Source organism: Arabidopsis lyrata (genome assembly GCF_000004255.2).
Source record: "Arabidopsis lyrata subsp. lyrata unplaced genomic scaffold ARALYscaffold_5, whole genome shotgun sequence".
NCBI lineage: Eukaryota > Viridiplantae > Streptophyta > Magnoliopsida > Brassicales > Brassicaceae > Arabidopsis > Arabidopsis lyrata.
In genome coordinates, this window is record NW_003302551.1 from 19854560 (window position 1) to 19879750 (window position 25191).

The 25191-nt window shown below is 35.8% G+C and overlaps 5 protein-coding genes across 5 annotated transcripts; 4 read left to right on the forward strand and 1 right to left on the reverse strand.

Moving 5' to 3' along the window:
* Positions 1-6840: 6840 nt before the first annotated feature.
* Positions 6841-8566, forward strand: LOC9312624. Its single transcript, XM_021025523.1, is given in 5 exon segments — positions 6841-7264; positions 7432-7590; positions 7697-7805; positions 7984-8050; positions 8052-8566. Coding segments are annotated over 5 exon segments (801 nt in total). The 5' UTR covers positions 6841-6931; the 3' UTR covers positions 8185-8566.
* A 4465-nt stretch (positions 8567-13031) lies between these two features.
* LOC9312625 lies at positions 13032-14457 on the forward strand. The gene is made up of 4 exons (XM_002876511.2): positions 13032-13397; positions 13522-13680; positions 13771-13879; positions 14123-14457. Exons 1-4 carry the CDS (start codon positions 13062-13064, stop codon positions 14341-14343), a joined length of 825 nt encoding a protein of 274 aa, XP_002876557.1. The 5' UTR covers positions 13032-13061; the 3' UTR covers positions 14344-14457.
* A 12-nt stretch (positions 14458-14469) lies between these two features.
* LOC9312626 (transcription factor MYB57) lies at positions 14470-16072 on the reverse strand. Its single transcript, XM_002878289.2, has 3 exons — positions 15499-16072; positions 15138-15408; positions 14470-15054 (listed from the first exon to the last, which is right to left on the reverse strand). Exons 1-3 carry the CDS (start codon positions 15798-15800, stop codon positions 14611-14613), a joined length of 1017 nt encoding a protein of 338 aa, XP_002878335.2. The 5' UTR covers positions 15801-16072; the 3' UTR covers positions 14470-14610.
* Positions 16073-17400: 1328 nt separating this feature from the next.
* Positions 17401-18432, forward strand: LOC110228569. The gene has a single exon (XM_021026254.1). It carries the CDS (start codon positions 17410-17412, stop codon positions 18430-18432), a length of 1023 nt encoding a protein of 340 aa, XP_020881913.1. The 5' UTR covers positions 17401-17409.
* Positions 18433-23248: 4816 nt separating this feature from the next.
* Positions 23249-24606, forward strand: LOC9314404. Its single transcript, XM_021024265.1, has 2 exons — positions 23249-23641; positions 24111-24606. The coding sequence occupies exons 1-2, from the start codon at positions 23317-23319 to the stop codon at positions 24161-24163; spliced, it is 378 nt and encodes a 125-aa protein (XP_020879924.1). The 5' UTR covers positions 23249-23316; the 3' UTR covers positions 24164-24606.
* Positions 24607-25191: the final 585 nt, after the last annotated feature.

Below are 25191 nucleotides of genomic sequence, written 5' to 3' on the forward strand. Positions count from 1 at the left end.
TAAAAAAATTTTAAAAAATGTTAAAACAAAATTTATAACAAAATCCCGCGCGTAGCGCGGGTACTCACCTAGTAATAAAAAAACAAGAATTATAGTTCAGTTATGTTCCTTGTCTTCCACAAATTTTACAAAAATAAGTAACATAAGCTAAAGGGTTGTAATTTTTGTAGCACAAAAATTATTATTCAACAAAAATTTGCCAGACCGTATTTAAATTACTATTGCTATAAGCAAGAGAACAGTTTTAGCAAATTTCTGACCAATTTATGTTCATCTAGTCATATAATCCTTAAGTATAACTTTTTTTTTCCTTAAGTATAACTTAGTATATGGTTTGGACATATAAAGCATTGGAAAAAGTTTATAAAACTTAATAATTATCCCACTAATCTATACATATTTACTAGTGACATCTTGATAAGAAAAAAACAAACAAAATAGAAAAAAAAAAAAAAAACAAAGGACCTTCAAATTCTAAAAAATAACCCCTAAACAATTTAATGATTTCTCTGTTCTTCCGATGAAATAAGAATTGAATTCTAAAGAGTAAAGACCCGTTCAAAAAGTATGTATAGTGTTGAAATTTAAATTTAAGATTCAGATAAAATATTTATCAACATTATATATTCGTTTCTCAATTGTTTAAAATTAAGCAATTTTGAATAACAAAAAAAAAAAAAAAAAAAAGGAAAAATAACGATGGGTTATGTGAAATTGAGGTGGTTATTAGTCATGGATGTTATAGAACTTGTTGTTCTTATTGATTAATGAATGAGGTTTCAATACATATTTATACATGACAAGGGAGACAAATCTCCATTGGGCTAGTAAACCCTAAAGCCCAAAAGCCCACTAAGTATAACATAGACGTCATAAGGAGAATCCTCTAGAACATGGACATGGGCCTTCTAGAATATGGATTAGGCCCACGGTTATGGAGTCCATCCGACCATGCGGTCTACAACACTCCCCCTTGGATGACATAACCGTGTAGATGCCAAAGGATCTCAGTAATACGCTCGGGGATGCTGCCTCATTAAAACCTTACCAGGAAAACCCATTGGGACAAAACTATGGTTAAGGAAAAAGAGTACAGCACGTATTACTCCCCCTGTTTTGGTCATCCCTGCAAGTCCTTAAGTCTCCGCATTCCAATTTGATGCGTGAGCTTCCTCAATGTCGATGTTGGTAACGCCTTGGTGAAGAGATCGACTGAGTTGTCGCTGGATCGAACTTGTACCACTCGAACTTCTCCATCCCTTTGCAAGTCATGCGTGAAGAAGAACTTGGTTAGAATGTGCTTCGTCCGATCTCCCTTGATGTAGCCGTCCTTGAGCTGAGCGATACAGGCTGTGTTGTCTCCTCATATGATGGTCTTTGATGTTGTAGTAGCTGCGCCTTGAAGAAGGCTGCCTACGTACCCTTGGAAGGGATCAAGCCACACGTAGTTCCTATTTATTGACCATGCCATAATCTGATTTTACCTGCATTAGCAAAACAAACTAAACCAAAGCAAACTAGACCTTCTTTGGTTAGATCAGTATAGAATAAAACCCAAATAAACAAACATAGGAAGAATAGAATTTAAAATTTAACCAAACCTTCCTTCAAACCTTTCTAGTGCCTTTGGGTTGATCATGAACTAAATTTAGACAAAGGAGGTTCACGGCAAAACATATGTCTGGTCTAGTGTGGCTAGCCAAGTACATTAACGCTCCTATGGCACTAAGGTATGGCACTTCAGGATCGAGAACTTCGTCCTCATCCTTCTTTGGACCGAATGGATCACTATCCAATCCGAGGCTTCTCACCACCATTGGGCTGCTCAATGGGTGGGCCTGGTCCATATTGAATCTCTTGAGTACTTTTTCAGTATATGCCTTTTGATGCACAAAGATTTCATTATTCACGTACTCAAGTTGCAATCCCAAACAGAATTTTGTCTTGCCTAGGTCTTTCATCTCGAATTCTTTCTTTAGATATTTGACTGTTTGGGCGATTTCCCCAAAGGTTCCAAGGATGTTTAAATCATCCACATATACTGCTATTATCACAAACCCTTTGTTTGCAAATTTCTTTATGAAGATACATGGACTGATGGGATCATTCTTATAACCTTCTCTGACTAGGTACTCGCTTAATCTATTGTACCACATGCGTCCACTTTGTTTCAGTCCATAAAGTGATTTTTTCAGCCTTATGCAGTATTGGTCTCGAGACCCTTTCTTATCTTTATCTTTGAGCTCAATACCCTCTGGTAATCTCATATATATCATCCAGTGGACTTATATAAATATGCAGGCATTACATCCATTAGCCGCAAATCAAGTCTTTTTCTTTATATAGCCAGACTTAGCAAAATTTAAATGTCTTAGCATCCACCACAGGGGAGTATGTTTCTTCATAATCTATCCCCGGTCTTTGTGAGAATCCTTGTGCTACAAGCCGTGCCTTATATCTCACGATTTCATTATTCTCATTTCTCTTCTTCACAAAGACCCATTTGTGTCCTACTGGTTTTTACATCGAATGGTGTCCTTAAGGTCGGACCAAACTCATTCCTTTTCTTAATGATTCTTAGCTCCACGTTTTATGATCTTGTACCATTTAATCAATCAAGTCTTTGAGTGCACTCTAGTATAGACGTGGGCTCCTGATCCTCATTTATATTCATAAATTCAAGTGCTACCTTGCATGCAAAATCATCTTATGTCGAGATTTCTTATATGTTCCATTATGTTCCAGACATGATATAATCGATTTGAGATTTATTATGGTCAGGACCTTTAATACTTTGCAGCTTGGCGTCCCAAGCTACATTATATGGTACCTGTACCTTAGAGCCGGCCGGCCTTATCTCCATGTCTGGGATGGTTTCCTTAGTAACCTCGGATTCCTATTGCACCTTTCTTTGATTTTCGAGGATTTTTATCTTTGGAACCTATTGGTCTACCACGTTTCTTTCGTGTGTTAGACTCGGTAGCAATTTCATTGATTCCCTTTTGGATATCAATACGTACTGGTGCATTACAAGCTGGTATGTACGTTTTTGTAACTTTCTTTGGGTCAGCAAAGGAATCTGGCAATTGATTAGCTAGCTTTTCAAATGTATAATCTTATGGACCTCTGATTCTCATGCCAGAGTCCGAGGATCTTGCCAATTTAAGGATGTTTGATTCCATTATATTTCTTTTATTGCTTTACCCAGCTTGTTCGTCTCTCCACCTATAGTAGGAAATTCGGATTCATTCAAATGACAATCCGCGTATCTAGCCTTAAATAGATCACCTGTAGTTGGCTCTAGATACTTAATAATGGTGGGAAAATCAAATCCAACATATATTCCCATCCTCCTTTGAGGTCCCATCTTTGTTCTATGTGGTGGAGCAATCGGTACATATACGGCACACCCGAAAGTCTTTAGATGGGATATGTCTGGCTCATGACCCATGAGTAATTGGGATGGTGAATATTTATGTTCACTAGATGGCCTTATGCATATAAGCTCTGATGCATGTAAAACAGTGTGTCCCCAAGCGGCTACTGGAAGCTTCGACCTCATGAGTAATGGTCGAACGATCAATTGAATTAGTTTAATGAAGGATTCCGCTAATCCATTCTGTGTATGTACATGTGCTACGGGATGTTCCACACTTACCCCCATGGACATACAGTAGTCATTAAACGCTTGGGACGTGAATTCACCGGCATTGTCTAGACGTATAGTCTTAAGCGGAAAATCTGGAAAGTGGGCTCGCAGTCTTATTATCTGGGCCAATAACCTAGCAAACACTTGGTTTCTAGTAGATAGGAGACAAACATGCGACCATCTTGTCGATGCATCAATGAGGACCATACATATATCTCCTTGTATCCTTTCCAAAAATTTTAAGGTCTCTTTATTTACCTTAGCCGGTGATGGCCTTATAATGAGTTTCCCTTGTGAACATGCTTCACACGTGAGATTCTTAGGGATAACTCTTTTCTCTTTTAGGGTGTGCCCCTTTGAATTTATCATAAGCTTACGCATCATACTATGACCCGGATGGCCAAGCCGGTCATGCCATAAAGTGAATTTCTCGATGAAATCTTTGTTCATTGCCATATTAGCTTCGATCATATCGATTTTAACATAGTAGAGACCAGTGGATAATGCGGGTATAGTCTCTAGGACTTTCTTATGTCCTTGGGTGATCTCTTTGTTCCCTTCACCCTTTGTTTCAATATGGAAACCATTCAATCTTATATCTTTGAAACTTAATAAGCTCCTCTTCGAGCTGGGTGAATATAGGGCATCGCTTAGTTCAAGATGCGTGCCATTTGGTAATAGAATATGGGCTTGGCCGTAGCCCTCAATAAGGTTTGCTATACCCGCTAAGTGCTAATATTGGCATTTTTCATTATGAGATTTAGGAAAATATCTCTTATCTTTTGTGTGGCTCCACTATCCACCACAATTATGTTCTTGTCCTCGGCCATTTCTTATATGGACAAGAATCATGTTCTAAACATAAAATAATATAAAATAAATTCAAGCAAATAACAATCAATGAACACATAAAATGCAAAGAAAAACATAGAGGTTTTGATGTCGAAGTAAAATTTATCAACTTGATTCTTTTATGCAATCAGAAGTTTCATACTCTATTAGATCATCTTGATCATGTTCACCATCTTTATATACCAAATGGGCTTTAGGATTCTTCCCTTTTACACTCTCTTGATAGAGGTCACAACGATGTTTGGAAGTCCTACATATCTTAGCCCAATGGTTTCCCATTCCATATCTATGGCATACTCATTTGGTCGAGTGTTGTGGTTTGGAAATACCACATCGTCCTCGCCCTCGACCACGGCCGGAATTGGGTCTACATCCACGGTTAAAGTGGTTCCCACGGCCGGATGAGTTATAGTGGCCACAACCACGTCCTTTCCATCCACCACGGTCACGACCATGTGGTCTATCACTTTAGACGTGGTTATATTCTTTGGATTCTTTCTTATCCTCTGCGGCCTTATTGGCATTAGGTAATGGGGTTAATCTATGAGGTCGTAACTCACTGTTTTTATCTGTAAGTCATTATTTTGCTCATCTAGCAGTAGACTCATCCATGGACTTATAGTCCTGATTATGAGACTCTCAATAAGACGGTGGCTAATATTGCCTTGTATCTATCTTTCTTTCTTGGCATTATTGCCTTATTAGATACATTTACCAAGTCCTTTTGACTTTAGGATAATCTTAGTATCCATTGCCCATTATAAAATAATTATCTCCTAAGAGATTTAGGGCAGTAAAGTACAAGTTGTAATTCAACATCTACAAGGAAAAGTTTTGAGTCAAAATCATGTAATCGTTAGTGTCATGCGGTATTTGAGACCGAACCATGAATCGATTTACTTAGGGATTTGACTTTCCTCTTTTGCTTAGGATTAGATTTCCTCTTTTGCTTAGGATTAGATTTCCTCTTTTAATTAGGATTAACTTTTCCTTTTCCTTTTAGGATTTACTTTCCTCTTTACTTTAGGATTAATTTTCCTATTTCACTTATGATTTTAGATTTTAAGATTTCCTATTTTAATTAGGATTTTAAGGTACAATAGGATTTAGGATTTTATTTAGGTTTTCATGCTTTCTATTAGGATTTTAAAGTTTCCTATTTTATTTAGGATTTAGGGTTGTTAAGATTTCCTATTATCCCTAAGATTTTAGGGTTTTAGGCTTTGAAAGTTTCGGCCTTAGTTTAGGTATTTTCGATTTGCGATTTTTAGGTTTAGATAATTAAAACTTCTCTAGCAACTTAGGCGAGTTTAGCTTAAGCGATAATCAACTTTTTTTAGCAACCTAAACGAGTCAAACAATCGAGCAAACAAGCAATCGGATCAAGCAAGCAATCGAATCATACAAGCAAAGCAATCACTTAATCAATCATCAATCGTTTTAGGGTTTCTCTTTGCTTAACTTTCAAGTTCAATTGTTGGTTCTTTAGCTTTAGGGTTTTGATGTTACCTTTCACCTTATGGGGTTGTATGGACTAGAACCGGGAGCTAAAGACCTCGGTAACTCACGCTACTGCAACTAACCGCAAACAGTACCACGATGAACAGTACCGCGATGAACAGTGTCGCGATGAACAGTGTCGGCGATGAACAGTGTCGGTGATGAACAGTGTCGGCGATGAACAGTGCCGGTAATGAACAGTGTCGGCGATGAACAGTGTCGGCGATGAACTGTGCCGCGATGAATAGTGTCGGTGATGAACAGTACGGCGATGAACAGTACGGCGATGAACAGTATCGCGATGAACAGTGTCGGCGATGAACAGTATCACGATGAACAGGTCGGCGATGAACAGTATCGCGATGAACAGTGTCGGCGATGAACAGTGTCGCGATTTTTAGGGTTAAGGTTTTAGGGTTTTCGTTAAGAGCAAGTCGTGCTGATAACGTGTTATAGAACTTGTTGTTCTTATTGATTAATGAATGAGGTTTCAATACATATTTATACATGACAAGGGGAGACAAATCCCCATTGGACTAGTAAACCCTAAAGCCCAAAAGCCCACTAAGTATAACATAGACCGTCATAAGGAGAATCCTCTAGAACATGGACATGGGCCTTCTAGAATATGGATTAGGCCCACGGTTATGGAGTCCATCCGACCATACGGTCTACAACAATGGAGTATATCTTTCAAGGACCACAAAAATCCCAATCCATGATCATACATTTATAACCCCAATCTCCGGTTTAGTCGGTTTTGTCCATTACGATGATGTTAAAATAAATTTGGAAAAATAATAATAATTGTTTTTATAAAAATAGAGAGAGAGAGGAAAAACAAAAAAAAAAAATCAAAAGCGCCAGTATACAATCACTTCCAACGTACTCTCAAAGGTCAGAGTACCAGCAGCGACCATTAGAACAACAATGGAGTCTACTAAATCCAATCCCGATGGCTACCAAAATATCTTAATGATGCGTCACGGTGATCGCATTGACCAAATCGATCCACTCTGGCTCGATACAGCTGCGAGACCTTGGGATCCTCCTCTCGTTCAAGACGGTATGGTTCGGGCGTTTCGAACTGGTCAACGGATTCGATCACAGATCCAATTTCCGATTCACCGTGTCTTCGTCTCCCCTTTTATCCGATGTATCCAGACTGCTTCCGAAGTCATCGCTGCTCTCTCCGCCGTTGATTTCGATCCCAACGCAACGTCGTCTAAAGACGTCGCTTCCATCGATAAATCTAAGCTCAAGGTCAGATAATCCCCCGTCGTTTTTACAGATACTATCTTAGGTTTTGAAATTCTTGTGGTGTTCATGGAATCTCTGTTGATTCAATTTTAGTTTAAGAATCTAGATAATCATTGTAAAGTTTGCGTGATATAAAGTCATCTTAAGGTTGATTCTTGTATGCTTCTCAGGTTTCTATTGAATTTGGATTGAGTGAGATGCTGAATTCAATCTCTATTAAGCCTGAGATTGCTCCCAAAGATGGGAAATTTGATTTCATGATTTCAGATCTTGAAGCTATGTTTCCTCATGAAATGGTTGATCATAGTGTAGATCCTGTTTATAAAGAGGTGAGCTTTAGGACATGTTCTGTTTCTGTCTATCTTCTAATTCTGGAAGCAATTTGAGTATAAAACTTGATTCTTCTTTTAATTATCTATTGTTGGGTTTGTTTAGATGCCACAATGGGAAGAGACTGTGGAAGGTTGCACAGATAGATTTCTTAATTTGATTAAGACTCTTGCTGATAAGTATCCTTCAGAGAACTTGCTCTTAGTCACTCACGGTAAACTAAAACATTATGTTCTTAAGTCTTGTTGATCTTTGTACATATTCTTTCTGCTTTGTTTCTTTGGAAATAACATTGTTTTTCTAAGTTTTCATTAAAGCAAAGTGTCTATGAATAGTAGTCCTTTTTATCGATCAAATTCGTATTCAAATGTCTCTCTGTTGGGAAAATGCAGGGGAAGGAGTAAGGACTACATTTGCAACCTTTAAAGGCGTAGATGTGTCTTACGTAGAGTATTGTGCTTGTTGAACTGAGAAGACAGGTATTGAGTCAAGATGGGTCTACTAAAGCTGGGGGCTTTGAGGTGATTACAAGTCTTGGTCAATGTGGAATCAAGTACCATTCGTTGAGCACCTCAGACCAAACTCCTGTTTAAGTCAATGTTCCAGATGATCATGGCACTAGAAAAATACTGGATATCTAGAAACTCCTGGTTAACCGGACATGATCAGAAGACAAAGCTTGCTTCTTCTTCTTTCATGGTGTTCTGCACTGAGAGTTGAACGAGCTGTAGGATTGCAGGTCCAAAGATGGATGGATCCTTTGACCTCTTGCAAGGATTAAGAGAACTTCTTTTTTAAGTGTTGTACCGGCGGTTGAATATGTTTTTGTTGTTTATTATTGATTCTAAACGTAATTTTGGTTCTCAAGTCTTTTAAACTGATTATGCCTTTTTATTTCTAAAATGTCATGTGTTTTGATGTATTCTTACTCTTTATATAGTTACCTCTTTCGTGCATATTATAAGCACCATCAGAGATCTTCACCTTAATTTAACTCATCACATTGTCTCACATAAACAAAAAAAAAAAAAGAAAAAAAAGAAAAAGGAAATCTTTATGTGACCGTTAATTGTGATTACAGAGAAAGGAAATCTTTAAGACCGTTAAGGATTGTGATTATCAGTTTCCTTTTCTTTTTGGGCCTCTTTTGCTTATAAATAAATCTCTCAACCCTAACTTCTTATTCTTCCCTGTCAGAGAAATCAAAGCTTCTTCTTCTTCTTCTTCGAGCGAATGTCTTAATACAGAGACTCTGTGAATTTCTTTTTTCTTTTGAACCTCTTTGCTTATAAATCCTCTCTCTCTCTCTCACGCATTCTCTTAACGCTTCTTCTAATTCTTCCTTGTCAGAGAAAAATCAAAACTCTCTATTTCTCGTTTCTTCTTCTTCTTCTTCTTCTCGAGCGAAGTCTTTATACAGAGACTGTGAATTCCGATGATGATGATCTCAAGTAGACATTGATGAAGTAAAATCCGCAGTCTCTCAACGCTGATGATGATCTCAAGTAGACATTGATATCCGCAGTCTCTAAACGCTGATGATGATGCCAAGTAGACATTGATGACGTAAAATCCGATGATGATCTCTGCATATACATCGTTTCATTCATTGAATGATATGATCTCCATCAATCCTCTGTCGTCTTCTCTCTAAATCAAGATCGATTTCAGTTCGCCGGATTATGACCTAGCCACCGAGCCGCTTTCACCGGAGACTACGAGGAACAAAGAGGATATTGAAGAGAATTGGTGTTATGTCAAATTTCAGAACAACCACAAGTCGCCTGACGATATCTCCAGGTACTTTCTTACCTTTTTTCTCTCTTTTTTTTTTTTTTAAAAGTTTTTGACTTTCTGATTTTTCTGATTTTAAAAATTAATTATAGTGTTAAATTTTTAGATATTTTAGATAAAACACTTAAACTTTAAGAAAATAAGTTTAAACTTTAAGAAAACTAAAATAAGTATAAAGGTTTAAACTTTAAGAAAACACTTAAACACTTAAACCAAAACTATGTTAATTTTACTATTAATTTTTTAAAATTAATTCAAGTATTAAATTTTTAGATATTTTAGATAAAACACTTAAACTTTAAGAGAATAAGTTTAAACTTTAAGAAAACTTTAAGCTAAAATAAGTATAAAGGTTTAAACTTTAAGAAAACACTTAAACCAAAACTATGTTAATTTTACTATTAATTTTAAAAAATTAGTTCAAGTGTTAAATTTTTAGAAATTTTAGATAAAACACTTAAACTTTAAGAAAATAAGTTTAAACTTTAAGAAAACTAAAATAAGTATAAAGGTTTAAACTTTAAGAAAACACTTAAACACTTAAACACTTAAACCAAAACAATGTTAATTTTACTATTAATTTTAAAACATTAGTTCAAGTGTTAAATTTTAAAAACGTTGAAAACAAACCGCGCCTAGGCATCCTGTCCTTAGTTGGTCTGTAAGCTTTGGTGTTCGAAGTTCGGCAACTTTTCACGTAATATAGATTTAACACTTAAACTCATTTAAAACATAATAATAATTTTCACTAAAATTTAACACTTAAACTTTAAGAAAATAATGTTTTAAACCTAAACCATATTAATTTCACTATTAACTTTTAAAAATTAATTCAAGTGTTAAATTTTAAAGACGTCAAAACTAACCGCGCCTAAACATCTTGTCCTTAGTTGGTCCGTAAGCTTCGGTGTTCGAAGTTCGGCAATTTTTCACTTAATATAGATTTAACACTTAAGCTCATTTAAAACTTAATAATAATTTTTACTAAAAATTTAAAATAAATTTAACACTTAAACTTTTAAAAAATAATTTTTTAAACCTAAACCATGTTAATTTCACTATTAATTTTTAAAAATTAGTTCAAGTGTTCAATTTTAAAAACGTCAAAAACTAACCGCGCCTAGGCATCCTGTCCTTAGTTGGTCCGTAAGCTTTGGTGTTCGAAGTTCGGTAACTTTTCACGTAATATAGATTTAACACTTAAACTCATTTAAAACTTAATAATAATTTTCACTAAAATTTAATACTTAAACTTTAAGAAAATAATATTTAAACCTAAACCATGTTAATTTCACTATTAATTTTTAAAAATTAGTTCAAGTGTTAAATTTTTAAAACGCCAAAAACTAACCGCGTCTAAGGCATCCTGTCCTTAGTTGGTCCGTAAGCTTTGGTGTTCGAAGTTCGGCAACTTTTCACGTAATATAGATTTAACACTTAAACTCAATCAAAAACTTAATAATAATTTTCACTAAAATTTAACACTTAAACTTTAAGAAAATAATGTTTTAAACCTAAACCATGTTAATTTCACTATTAATTTTTAAAAATATATATTTAACACTTAAACTCATTTATTAATTTTTAAAAATTAGTTCAAGTGTTAATTTTAAAAACGTCAAAAAATAACCGCGTCTAGGCATCCTGTCCTTAGTTGGTCCGTAAGCTTTGGTGTTCGAAGTTCGGCAACTTTTAACGTAATATAGATTTAACACTTAAATTCATTTAAAACTTAAAAATAATTTTCGCTAAAATTTAACACCTAAACTTTAAGAAAATAATGTTTTAAACCTAAACCATGTTAATTTCACTATTAATTTTTTAAAATATAGATTTAACACTTAAAATCATTTTTAAAAATTAATAATAATTTTCACTATAATTTAAAACAAATTTAACACTTAAACTCATTTAAAACTTAATACTTAAACTCATTATAACACTTAAACTCATTCCACTATTAATTTTTAAAAATTAGATAATGAATGTGTGGTTGACCAAAAAAATAAAAAAAAAATAGTTCAAGTGTTAAATTTTAAAAACGTGGAGAACTAACCGCGCCTAGGCATCCTTAGTTGGTCCGTAAGCTTTGGTGTTCGAAGTTCGGCAATTTTTCACGTAATATAGATTTAACACTTAAACTCATTTAAAACTTAATAATAATTTTCATCAAAATTTAAAACAAATTTAACACTTAAACTTTAAGAAAATAATGTTTTAAACCTAAACCATGTTAATTTCACTAATTTTTAATATTAGTTCAAGTGTTAAATTTTAAAAACGTCGAAAACTAACCGCGCTTAGGCACCTTGTCCTTAGTTGGTCTGTATGCTTTGGTGTTCGAAGTTCGGCAAATTTTCACGTAATATAGATTTAACACTTAAACTCATTTTTAAAAATTAATAATAATTTTTACTAAAAAATTTTAAAAAATTAACACTTAAACTTTAAGAAAATTAGTTCAAGTGTTATCACTAAAACTAAAACTTAATAATGTATCGTAACTTTAATCCTTATTGTCACATGATATCACGTTGTTTATTTAAAACATACAAAAATCAACATCAATTTATTTATGTTTTTTGTCAACATTTTTCTTCAAATAGTAAAATTTTAGAGTTCATCTTGCAAATTATCTCTATATGTATAATTGGTCGACTATATCAACAAGATATTATTTGATGAAGAAGTCACTAGCGTGGGACGGTTTTCAACTACTTCACCCATTAAGGAATGGTTCGACTTATATTTAAAAAGTTAAAATAAAATTTAAATTATATGATAGCGAGTTATTTTTTTTTGATAAACCTTATATGATAACGAGTTATTAACATCCAAATTGTATCATCTAACTTAGTTTATTTTAGAACATGATTATCAATGGTGTCTTAAAAATGGCTCTTAAAAATGGTTCTTAAGTGTGTATTTGTTTTTTAGGTAAGCAACTCACCTTAACTTTAAAATTTAATTGGGAATTAATTTTAATCATTTAATTGCTAAGATCATTTTAAGAAAATCTTAAGATCCTCTTGTTAATCATGGTCTTAGACTTTATATAAAGGATCATAATCTTATAGCCTTGTCTCGTCACGTCATTCATCTTAAACCTGCCTTCTTTCTAAAACACCAAAAATTATTATCTTGTAAAGTATGTATATGACTAGTCGGTAATACGACGTCGACTGTCGACATTTATGTAATCTCATCGATGGAGACAAAGCATCAAATTAGTAGTTTTTTCCCAAGTCATATTGTATATTAATAAATAAAAAAATCATGTTTTGTTTAGTTACGTAACACCATTGCATAACGACAACAAACAAAAAGTTAATAATAGCTAACCAAACCAATCAAAAGTTAAATTAAAGAGATATAGTTTTATGTGTCATAATGCTCTTAACCTGTTAAATTCTCGAATAAGAAATTCCTTTGCAGTTTCCTACTATTAAAAGAGTATGAATAATCGCAGTTGATATATATAAAAACAATTTAGGGCATTTCTCAACAATTTACTATAACGTTTTTTAATTAGAACTTTTAAGAAAGAAAAAAAAACAAGATAATCCGAGAAAAAATACAAAAGACATAATGACATTTTCCACAAAAAGTTAAAAAATCTCATTCCTTTATAAATATAACGATCCATTAGAGTCGCAAAACGAAGAAGAAAGAAACAATGGAGTCTCCCAAATCTAACATGGACGATGGCTACCAAAACATTTTCGTCATGCGTCACGGTGATCGAATCGACAATTTCGAGCCACTCTGGGTTTCAACCGCCGAGAGACCTTGGGATCCACCTCTCGTTCAAGACGGTATGATTCGAGCGTTTCGTACCGGTCAAAGGATCCGATCTCAGATCGGGTTTCCGATTCACCGTGTCTTCGTCTCCCCTTTCCTCCGATGTCTCCAGACAGCTTCCGAAGTCGTCGCAGCTCTCTCCGCCGTCAATGTCGATCCCAACGCTATGTCTTCCAAAGACGTCCCTTCCATTGATAAATCTAAGCTCAAGGTCTGATCATATCTCAAACTCAGATTCAACAGAAAATCGCCTTTTTTGTTGAAAGATTTCAAATTTTTAGTCTAGGAAGTTGAATGGAATTATGAAATCAGCTGAATGTTTTGCTCCTTGTCAGGTTTCTATTGAATTAGGTTTGTGTGAGATGCTGAACTCAGTGGCTATAAGGCGTGAGCTTGCTCCTAAAGATGGGAAATTTGACTTCACTATTTCAGATATTGAAACTATGTTTCCTGAGGGAATGGTGGATCATAATGTCGATATGGTTTATAAAGAGGTGTGCTTTTACTCTCTAGAGGACCTTTTCAAGTTTTGATTTTTTCCCTTACTTCGATAGATAACTTGATCCTTGATTGCTTCTGTTCAGTTGCCAAAATGGGAAGAGTCTGTCGAAGGTTGCAGAGATCGATATGTGAAAGTTGTAAAGGCTCTTGCTGATAAGTATCCTTCAGAGAACTTGCTCTTAGTCACCCACGGTACGCAAGTTTCTTAATTTTAGTTTCCTCATCATTTGTTTTGACTTGTGTGTATCTGTAAAATGCAAATTTGTATGAATCTTGTATACCCTCATACATTCGTCCTGATAGACTCCAAATTTTCTTAGCTCAATCAGATGCAAACCAATTCCCTTCTTTATAATGAACTATCCTATCCGTCTCTGATGAACAATGCTCGGTTTCGATATTGAAACCTTCTAAACCTTATTGATGAAATTTCAGGGGAAGGAGTTGGAACTACATTTTCGACATTCTATAAAGATACAACAGTGTACGAAGTAGACTACTGTGCTTATGTTGAAATGAGAAGAGAAGTCTCAAGTAAAGATGGGTCTGTTAAAGCTGGGGACTATGAGGTGGTTTTGAGTCATGGTCAAGCTGGAATCAGGTTTAGTCATGATCCTGTCAGTTATGAACCTGTCATAAGCCAATCACCGGTTTAGTCAATTGTCTTCAGTGTCCTCTGTTTCTGTACTTTTGAATGTATTTGAACTGCTTTTGTATGAATTATGAAACATTGTTTCAAAGTTTTCATTCAATCGAATAAGAGTTATATAGTTCTACCAAAGAAAACAACAACACAACTTCCTTTCACATAATAACAAGGGAACAAGAATTGTCATTACATAAGAATGTAGTTAGATTGTTGTTTGAAACATCTAGAAACAATTAACACACAGAGGAAACCATCTACAAACAAGATCAACAATCTAAGGACTTCGGATTGGATCAACTTGATCAAACATGTCAGCCGGGAAATCATCTAAGAATACATCAGGTTCTTCATCCTTTGAAACATGTCTGCATCTTCTTGGCGCTGGCGATGGCTCGAAAAACGGCTGAGGAAGAGCGAACAATGGCTCAGAAGAATCAGCTGGTCCAAGTATGTCATAGTAAAAAGGGTCGTCGAGTCTAGCCAAAAGCTCTCTGCTTTCTGGAGAGAAAGGGATAATTCCTTGCTGATTTGCATCATTCGGTGAGTCAGAGAACTCTGTTAGAACAAGATCAGTGCCAAAAGCGAAAGGCTGATGCTCTAACTTAACACCCAAATCCGGCAACCTCAAGGTTTCATCATCAAATTGATCAGATGAATTAGGAACCATCTGGGAACATGAAGAAGCAACTGTAACCTCTTCCTCAACCAAACCAAAGCCCTGAAACACAAAATTGAAAATCAAAAACCATAGAAAACAGAGTTTTTTCAAAAAAACTTGAGGAATTTCGTCATCATCATTACCTGAGAGGCGTTGAAGGATTGACGGATTGGTTTGACGTTTTTACCCTTGACTCGATGAGAAGAAGAAGATTTGGGATTGAAACTCGAACTCGATGCATCAGAGGAGTTATGAAGAATCCTAGCGAGTCTCTTTTGTCTGCTACTCCAAAAGTTCTTCACATCGTTATCAGTTCTTCCCGGTAAATACGTAGCGATTCTCGCCCATTTGTTACCAAATTCAGATTGTAACTCAATCACAGTCCTCTCTTCGTCAGCCGAGAACTTGCATCCACTAAAAACAAACAAAAAACCCTAAATATCTGAAGCAAACAAAACCAAAATTGAATTTGCAGAGAGAACAAAAAAGGAGAAAAATGTATACTTTTTGAGATTGGGACGGAGTTTATTGACCCAACGGAGACGACAAGATTTGCCAGTGCGTTGAAGAAGACCTTTGGATCGAATGGAGCTCCAGTCACGAGGACCGTATCTCTTAACATGGTTGATTAATACTTCGTCTTCTTCGGCTTTCCATGGCCCTTTCTTTATCTCTTCCTTCTTCGTTTCCAATTTCCTCATCTCTCTCACTTTCGATTTGTGTTTATTTTTTTCTTCTCTGTGTGTGCGGAAGTTTCTTTGGGTTTTGTAGTGACGGTTGGATGCGGTTAACACCCACATTACCATTACCCTCCACTTTCAGTACCCCACCCCCCAAGTTTCTCTCACATTTCGAATTTGAGGTTATTACCAAAATGCCCTCGTGATTTTTACTCGATTTACTAGCCCAATACTAAGCCCAAATCAAGTGAGCCCGTGTAAGGCCTTCTATTTTACATGCATATAATATGGTGAAGGATCTTCAAAAAGCCTTGAAAGTTGAAACTATAAGATACCGTATTTTACAGCAATTGTAAAAAGAATCAATTAATTATTACAGGACAGCTGTCCAAACAAAGGCCAGACAAATTCAGTAATAATCAGGTTAGTGTGACTTTGCACATTGAATTTTTAAAATATGTGAATTTTTGGTAAACCACTAAATGACTTTACTTATTCTCCTCTCTCAAAGACGGTTGACTCAAATCAATGTGCAGATGCTCTCGCTAAGTCAATCTCTTCTCAACCTTTTGTACATTGTACTCCTTGTTTGAAAAATCGCTAGGCGCTAGTCGGGCGCTCGGTATGGGCCTAGCGATTAATCGGAAAATCGGATTAAAATCAGGGATTAACCGGGGATTAGTTTTGGGGTTATTTTAATATTTTTAAAATATATTAATCCAATATTGTAAAAATTTATGATTTTTATTACAAATTTATGATTTTTATTACAAATTTATGATTTTTATTAAAATTTGAATACAAGTTATTGTAAAACATCACAAACTCCCTATTCAAATGATTGAATAACATAAATGAAAGGTTTTTTTATACTTGCAATCTAAAAAATAATCGGGGTATATAAGATTAGGTGGAAAATAATCGGATTAGGCGGAAAGTAATCGGATTAGACGGAGAATAATCAGGTTACTGATTTTTTAGGGGATTAGTCATTAATCGAGGCGGATAGGGTGGGCCTAGCGATTAAGCGGGGAGTAATCGGGGCTAGGCGGGGATTTTTAGAACAGGGATTGTACTATGCTATCTTTAGATTGTAGTATATCCCTCCTTGTATAATTCCAATGGTGGAAAGGGAGAAAACTCAAATGTTTAAGGACTTTTCTATGAACAAGTGAGTAAGTGACTTTTATTTGAATGTTCAGTTCAATCATCCCTAACAAAATCTTTTTGCAATTGCATGGATATGATTTTCTTAAGCTAATTCACAAAGATAATCGAAATAAACACATTTGAACATAGAATAAGTATCCACTATTGTTCCACTCATTGTAAAAAATCTATAATAAAAAACAAAATGAAAAAACACAACAATGTAATAAATCTTCGAAAAAAAATTAATTCTCGATCGACATAGGGCTCCGAATCCACAAACCTATATTAATAGAAAATTTACACAGTATATATCAAAGTTCATATAATGTGATATAGATATATTGTTACATGTGCTATACTGCTATTTATTACTAGTTACTACATATGTGAACAAGTGACTTTCATGTACATGGTCGTTGGGGAAACTTCCTCCTCATTAGTATACTACCAAGAGGAAAACTTCGAACATTAAGTTCTGTCGTCTTTCTTCTTCCTCTTTCTTCACATTATATTTACTCTCATTTGCTCTCTAAAAAATTTCACTTTATATCTCTTTATTACAAGACAACAAACTTCAGGAACAATGAACCGAAGGTTGAATCATGAACCGGACACGGTCCTTGAGTTAAACGAATCGACTCCTGGGATGTGGTGGTTTCCTACAAATCCTGAGCATCGTTGCATCTACCGAGTCCCTCATCGTCTACGTCGTGTAAATCCAGAAGCATACACGCCTCAATTACTTCTCATTGGACCTCTTCACCATTCTTTAAAATGTCAAGCTCTCAAGTCTCGTGGAGATATCACAAACACAAAGTTAATGGGCTACTTAAACATGGAGGAGCATAAAAAGATTTACCTCGCGAGATTCTCGGAAAAGCTTGGAGGGAAAAAAACCATTGATGAATTCAGAAGAATAATCAAAGAAGACGAAGATATAATCAGGGCATGCTACTCTGAATCAACTGCCTGGATCGAATCTTCAAAGTTCGTGGATATGATCCTACATGACTCTGTTTTCATAATAGAGTTCATGTTAAGGAGTAAAGAGTACATCTTACTTGAGGACCAAGGATCAGACATCAAGAAAACATGGGATCCTATATTTGAGCAGCCTTGTCTTCAAACCACTGTGGATGAAGACCTCATTTTGCTCGAGAATCAACTTCCTTACTTCATCCTCGAGAAACTCTTCGATCCAATAGTTCCAATACTCCGTCCAGACCAGACACTCCGCAAGTTAATCATCACTTACTTCAGATTCCAAGGTAATATCAGAGATGACTCCAGATTCAAACATTTCACTGATCTATTCCGATGTGTCCGCGTGGAGACACTTAGGCCAAAGAAACCAAAGAATAAATTCAGATATTTAGCTGGTCTGTTCCGATTTTTTCGCTTGGGAACACAGGGGTCATCAGGAGAATTAGAAAAGAGTCGTCCTCAAGAACATAAAGCTCTTCCCATGGAGAAGACACATGGGTCAGGAGAACCAACAAAGAGCAAATTCAGATACATAGCTGATCTTTTCCGATGTGTTCCCTGTTGGTGTAAGTTTGAAAAGAAGACTATGAAGATTAAAGGCTTGAGGCCCAAGACATTATGAAACAAGTCGGTTTCATAAGAAGATTCTAGAGATAGTTTTAAGACCTAATCCTAATGTGTTTAAAGTCGGTTTAAAGACTCTATATATAGAGGTACCAAGGTGTGGTAACCCTATGAGTTTTTAGAGAGTTTAGAGATTGTGTAAGCTTAGGGTTTTTGAGTTAGTTTTCCTTGAGCAATAAAGAAAAGTGTTCTTTAGATTACATAGTCCCTTTCTTATATCATAGTGTTTGATTCAATAATTGGTATCAGAGCGTGATTGAATCATACTACTTAGGTATACGATACGAAATCGGAACTACAAACGTGTGTGTGATACAAGAATACGTGTTCTTGTACAAAACCTAAAACATGGGAGATATAGTCCCTGTGAAACCTAAAGAGATCAATTCTTCCTCTATACAATGGCCGATGCTCACTGCTACGAATTATACAGTGTGGACTATGAGGATGAAACCGATGCTTAGAGTAAACAAAGCATGGGAAGCTATCGACCCCGGATCAACTGATGGAGACTTGAATGACTTAGCAAAAGCTCTTCTCTTCCAATTAATACCAGAATCACTAATTCTGCAGGTTGGAGAATACGAAACTGCAAAACAAGTATGGGATGCCATAAAAACAAGAAATCTAGGTGCAGATAGAGTTAAAGAAGCTCGACTTCAAACTCTAATGTCTGATTTTGATCGTCTTAAGATGAAAGAAACAGAGAGTATTGATGAGTTTGCAGGGAAACTCTCAGAAATATCCACCAAAGCTGCAGCTTTAGGAGAGAAAATTAACGAAACAAAGTTGGTCAAGAAGTTTCTTGGATCTGTACCAAGAAAGAAATACATTCATATTGTAGCCTCACTTGAACAAGTTCTTGATCTCAAGAAAACAGGTTTTGAAGACATAGTAGGGAGACTTAAAATCTATGAAGAAAGAGTTCTTGATGAAGAAGAAGAACCAACAGCTGATCAGGGAAAACTCATGTATGCAAATTATGAGTCACAGTCATACCAAGGTAGCTATGGAGGTGGAAGAGGCAGAGGAGGACGATATCCTCAAGGAGGAAGAGGACGAGGTAGGTTTAATAATCAACAAAACGGAAGGCAAGAAAGGGACAAATCTAAAGTAGTTTGCTATAGATGTGACAAGCTGGGTCACTTTGCTTCTAATTGCCCGGATAGATTGCTTAAGCTTCAGGAAGCACAAGAAAACAAAGATGATGAAACACATGAGGCAGAGGAGTTGATGGTACATGAGGTGGTCTACTTAAATGAGAAGAATTTCAAGCCAAGAAACTTTGAAACTCAAGAAGATGGAAAGAATGTTTGGTATTTGGATAATGGTGCAAGCAACCATATGTCAGGAAACAGAGAATTCTTTTCAAAACTTGATGAAACAGTCACTGGAAAGGTGAGATTTGGAGATGATTCAAAGATAGACATAAAGGGAAAAGGATCAGTCTGGTTTGTTAGCAAGAACAATGACAAGAAAATACTTGCAGATGTATACTTTATACCGGATTTAAAAAGCAATATCATCAGTTTGGGTCAAGCAACTGAATCAGGATGTGATGTTAGGATGAAAGAGGATTATCTTACTGTTCATGATAAAGAAGGAAAGCTTCTGGTAAAAGCTAAAAGATCAAAGAACAGACTTTACAAAGTCTTCATGGAATCTGAGTCTGAAAGATGCCTGCAAGTAAAAGAACTGAGTGAGTCAGCCAAATGGCATGCAAGATTAGGACATATCGGATTAGAAACAATGAAGACAATGATAAAGAAAGATTTGGTTACAGGTTTGCCAATTATTCAAACAGAAAAGGAGACCTGTGTCTCATGTCTACTTGGGAAACAATCTAGGAAAGTATTTCCTCAGGCGACTTCATACAGAGCAGGAACAAAGTTAGAACTTGTGCATGGAGATCTTTGTGGACCCATTACACCATCAACATTGGCCCGGAATAGATATGTCTTCGTACTGATTGATGATCATTCTCGATATATGTGGTCTATACTCTTGAAATAAAAAAGTGAAGCATTTGAGAAATTTAAAAAATTCAAAAGATTAGTTGAGCAAGAAACTGGTGCTACTATTAAAACATTCAGAACAGATAGGGGTGGTGAGTTTATATCTCAAGAATTTCAAGCTTACTGTGAAAATGCTGGGATACAGAGACATCTTACTGCACCATACACCCCACAGCAGAATGGAGTCGTAGAAAGACGTAATCGAACTCTTTTAGAAATGACAAGAAGCATTCTTAAGCATATGAATATGCCAAACTACTTATGGGGAGAGGCAGTGAGACATGCCACGTATTTGATAAATCGGGTTGGAACTAGAACATTGATTGCAAAGACACCATATGAAGCTTTCAAGGGAAGAAAACCAAATGTGGAACACTTACGCGTATTTGGCTGCACAGGATATGCAAAAACAGAAGCTCAAAACCTAAGAAAACTTGATGATCGTTCAAAACCATTAGTGCACTTGGGTACGGAACCAGGCACAAAGGCTTATAGGATGCTGGATCCAACTACTCGGAGAATAACAGTGAGTAGGGATGTCATTTTTGACGAAACAAAAGGCTGGAAATGGAGCCATCTGGGAAAAGATACAGGAGAGGAACTTGGAACGTTTAAACTGAGTGTGAATGTTGGAGTTTTTGGAAATAATGGTCTTAGAGAAGCTCAAAATACTCAAACTCAAACCACAAATGAGACTAATGAAGTTGAAACTGTTGATGAAGAAAACAGTGAAACAGAGGAAACAGAGGAAAGAGATGAGTTTTGTGAGGAAGAAACAGAGGATACTGAGATCCATGAACAGAACCCAGAGCAAATACAATCACCGCCTGCCAGAAGAACCTCACAAAGACAAGTTACAAGACCAGAGTACTTAAAGGATTATGTACTGTTGGCTGAGTTTGAAAGTGAACGCCTCTTGTTGGCTTTGGATGAAGAACCATGGGATTATGAGGAAGCAAAAGAAATGGTAGAATGGAGAGAAGCCTGCAAAGATGAGATCTCATCAATTACTAAAAATAACACATGGAACTTAGTTGATCTTCCTAGTGGAGCTAAACCTATAGGACTGAAGTGGGTGTTTAAAATCAAGAAAAATTCAGATGGTTCTATAAACAAATATAAAGCAAGATTAGTTGCTAAAGGGTATGTGCAAAAACATGGGATTGACTTTGATGAAGTATTTGCTCCGGTAGCAAGAATTGAGACTATTAGGTTCATACTTGCTTTAGCAGCATCAAACGGCTGGGAAGTACATCATCTAGACGTAAAAACAGCGTTCTTACATGGAGAGCTAAAGGAGACTGTGTTTGTCTCATAACCAGAAGGGTTTATAGAAGAAGAAAAGAAAGATAAAGTATACAAACTTAACAAAGCACTCTATGGGCTTAGACAAGCACCAAGAGCATGGAATAATAAACTAAACCAGATTCTTCAAGGTTTAGGCTTCGTAAAATGCTCTAAAGAACCCTCCTTATACAGGAAAAGAAAGGATGAATGTCTTCTAGTTGTGGCAGTGTATGTTGATGATTTGCTAGTTACAGGCTCTAACTCAGAACAAATTTATGAATTCAAGAAAGGAATGTCTGCAACGTTTGAGATGAGTGATTTAGGCCTGTTGACCTATTATCTTGGTATAGAGGTAGTTCAACATGAAAAGGGCATTACTATGAAACAGGGAAGGTATGCAGAGAAAATACTAGAGGAAGTAAAAATGAGTGAATGTAATGCAGTTCACATACCAATGAATGCTGGCTTGAAGTTGTCAAAAGCAGAGGAAGAGAAGAGTGTGGATGAGAAAGAATTTAGAAGGATCATTGGATGTCTCAGGTATTTACTTCATACAAGACCTGACCTCTCTTTCAGTGTTGGTGTGTTAAGTAGATATCTATAAGATCCAAAAGAATCCCATAAAGTTGCCTTGAAACAAGTACTTAGGTACTTAAAAGGCACTCTGAACTATGGTCTCTCATTTACTCGGGGAACTCAACAAGGTCTGGTAGGTTATAGTGACAGTAGTCACAATGTAGATGAGGATGATGGTAAGAGTACAACAGGGCACATATTCTACCTTGGAGATTGCCCAATTACTTGGTGTACTAAGAAACAAGACACAGTGGCATTGTCGTCTTGTGAGGCTGAGTTTATGGCTGCTACTGAGGCTGCCAAACAAGCCATTTGGCTTCAAGATCTTTTGGAAGAAGTAACCGGAGAAAGGTGTGAGAAGGTAATGCTTCGAATTGACAATAAATCCGCAATTGCCTTGGCCAAGAACCCAGTGTTCCATGGAAGAAGTAAACACATACACAAGAGATATCACTTTATACGTGAATGTGTAGAAAATGAGTTAGTCGATGTGAAACATGTGCCGGGAGAAGAACAAAAGGCTGATATCTTAACCAAGGCTCTTGGACGGATTAAATACAAGGAAATGAGAGAGCTTGTAGGGATTGGAGATGTGACAAAAGGTGATTTCAAACTTAAGGGAGTGAATGTTGGTGTAAGTTTGAAAAGAAGACTATGAAGATTAAAGGCTTGAGGCCCAAGACATTATGAAACAAGTCGGTTTCATAAGAAGATTCTAGAGATAGTTTTAAGACCTAATCCTAATGTGTTTAAAGTCGGTTTAAAGACTCTATATATAGAGGTACCAAGGTGTGGTAACCCTATGAGTTTTTAGAGAGTTTAGAGATTGTGTAAGCTTAGGGTTTTTGAGTTAGTTTTCCTTGAGCAATAAAGAAAAGTGTTCTTTAGATTACATAGTCCTGTTCTTATATCATAGTGTTTGATTCAATATTCCCATGGAGACACAAGGGTCAAAAAGAGAAACAGAAAAGAGTCGTAGTCTTGAACGGCTCAAAACTCATCGCATGAAGGAGACGTCACATGGTCATGGGTCAAAAAAACCAAAAGATCGCCCGATCATCAAACACATGTATAACGCGGCAAAACTATACAGTGCAGGAGTGAAGTTCAAGGCTGTGACAGATGAGTTCTCGATAGATGTGAAATTCGAGAATGGTTGTTTGAAGATACCTTGTTTGTGGGTTCCTGATGATGCGGAGATCACATTAAGAAATATAATGGCGCTAGAGCAATGCCATTACCCTTTCAAAGCCTACGTCTGTAACTTCGTCAGTTTCTTGGATTTCCTCATTGACACTGATAAAGACGTCGACTTGCTCATGGAGAACGGTACCCTTTACGTATACATATATTGATTGTGTGTGTTAAACATCCATAAACTATAGCGATTATATCATACACTGAAATTATGCAGTTTATTTATCCATTTTCGTGTTATTTTTAGTTGTTAGTTATATATGTCGTTTGGTTAAATTTTCAAGATTTGACGTTTTAAATTTATATTGATGCAAAAAATTATCAATACTTTAGACGAATTTCATATTTGAGTTTGATTAGATAGATATTTCCAACATTTATTCTTAAAATAAAGATATTATGTATTCGAAATATTATTTGTAAATCATGTTTTTGACCATGTTATATATGTCATGTATATTGTTTTATCATACAAATATTTAAACCATATAAAACCTTGTAATGTCGAACAAGTACTGCTGTGTTCGCTAGGTTATACTGCTTGCTTAACTTTTCTTGAATAATCAAAACTAATTAATATGGCAGGGTATGGTTTTGAAAGGGATACTAAACAACTGGGGGAGAAGAGTTCGGTGGCGGTGGCGGAGATGGTGAACACGCTCTTTTCGGGCGTCGTCGAGAGTCGTTCTTACTATGCTGGTATAGCGTCAAGAGTCAACGCCTATTATGAAAATCCAGTCAACAGGACACGCACCATCCTGGGACGCCAGTATTTCGGTAATCTATGGAGAGGTACGGCTACTATCGCTGCTGGGCTTCTTTTGCTGATGACTTTTGTCCAGACGGTGGCTTCGATTATTCAGGTTTGGTAAAATTGACCGTTCTTCTGTTGGACGACGTCGTTTCACTCTCTCCGGTTCGTCTCTTGTGTTTAATAAATTACTCGTATCTACGATACAATTCACTCTCTCGTCGTTGTGTTTAATACATTAGTCATATCTTCCCCCAAAAAGGATCTTGTGTTTTAAGTCTATCTTCTATTGTATCTCATAATAATAAACAAAGACTTAATGGTCGTCAATGATACTTTATTATGAAGTCTATAATTTTATTCCTAGTCATAATGTATCCACTAACCAGAAGCTCTTTTGCTGAAGACTCGCTAAATAATTAGGGCTTTTGAATTTGAAGAATCCTTCTCCAAATCTTTTTTTGTGTGTAAATTTATACATAAAATTTGCACCAGTTTTTTTCCATCTCACCTAAAAACATTTTTTACGTGTCATATTCGATTTTATATTTTTAAGAGATAAGAAAGCACTAGACGAAAAAAGTATCGTCTCACTAAGTTTTTTTTTTTTTTTTTGTTAATTCTTGTCTCATTAAGTTGCGATGAACTTTAAGTCTTTAACAAAGGAAAAAATAAGTTGCCATGAACACAACAAAGAATAGTGCAAATAAATTATGAATAATATAATAATGTTTGAACATCACTGAATTTCTTACGATTGATACCAGGCGTGAAACGTGGGGTTTGAATTGTTGCATCTGAGACCTTCTTCGTTAGGGTAATGAATCAATTATTTTGATCTATTTAGTTTAAGCACTTATGGTAATGGCCTATATAATTAGCATGTTACTTATGGTAATGGCCTATATAATTAGCATGTTCGGAACACACA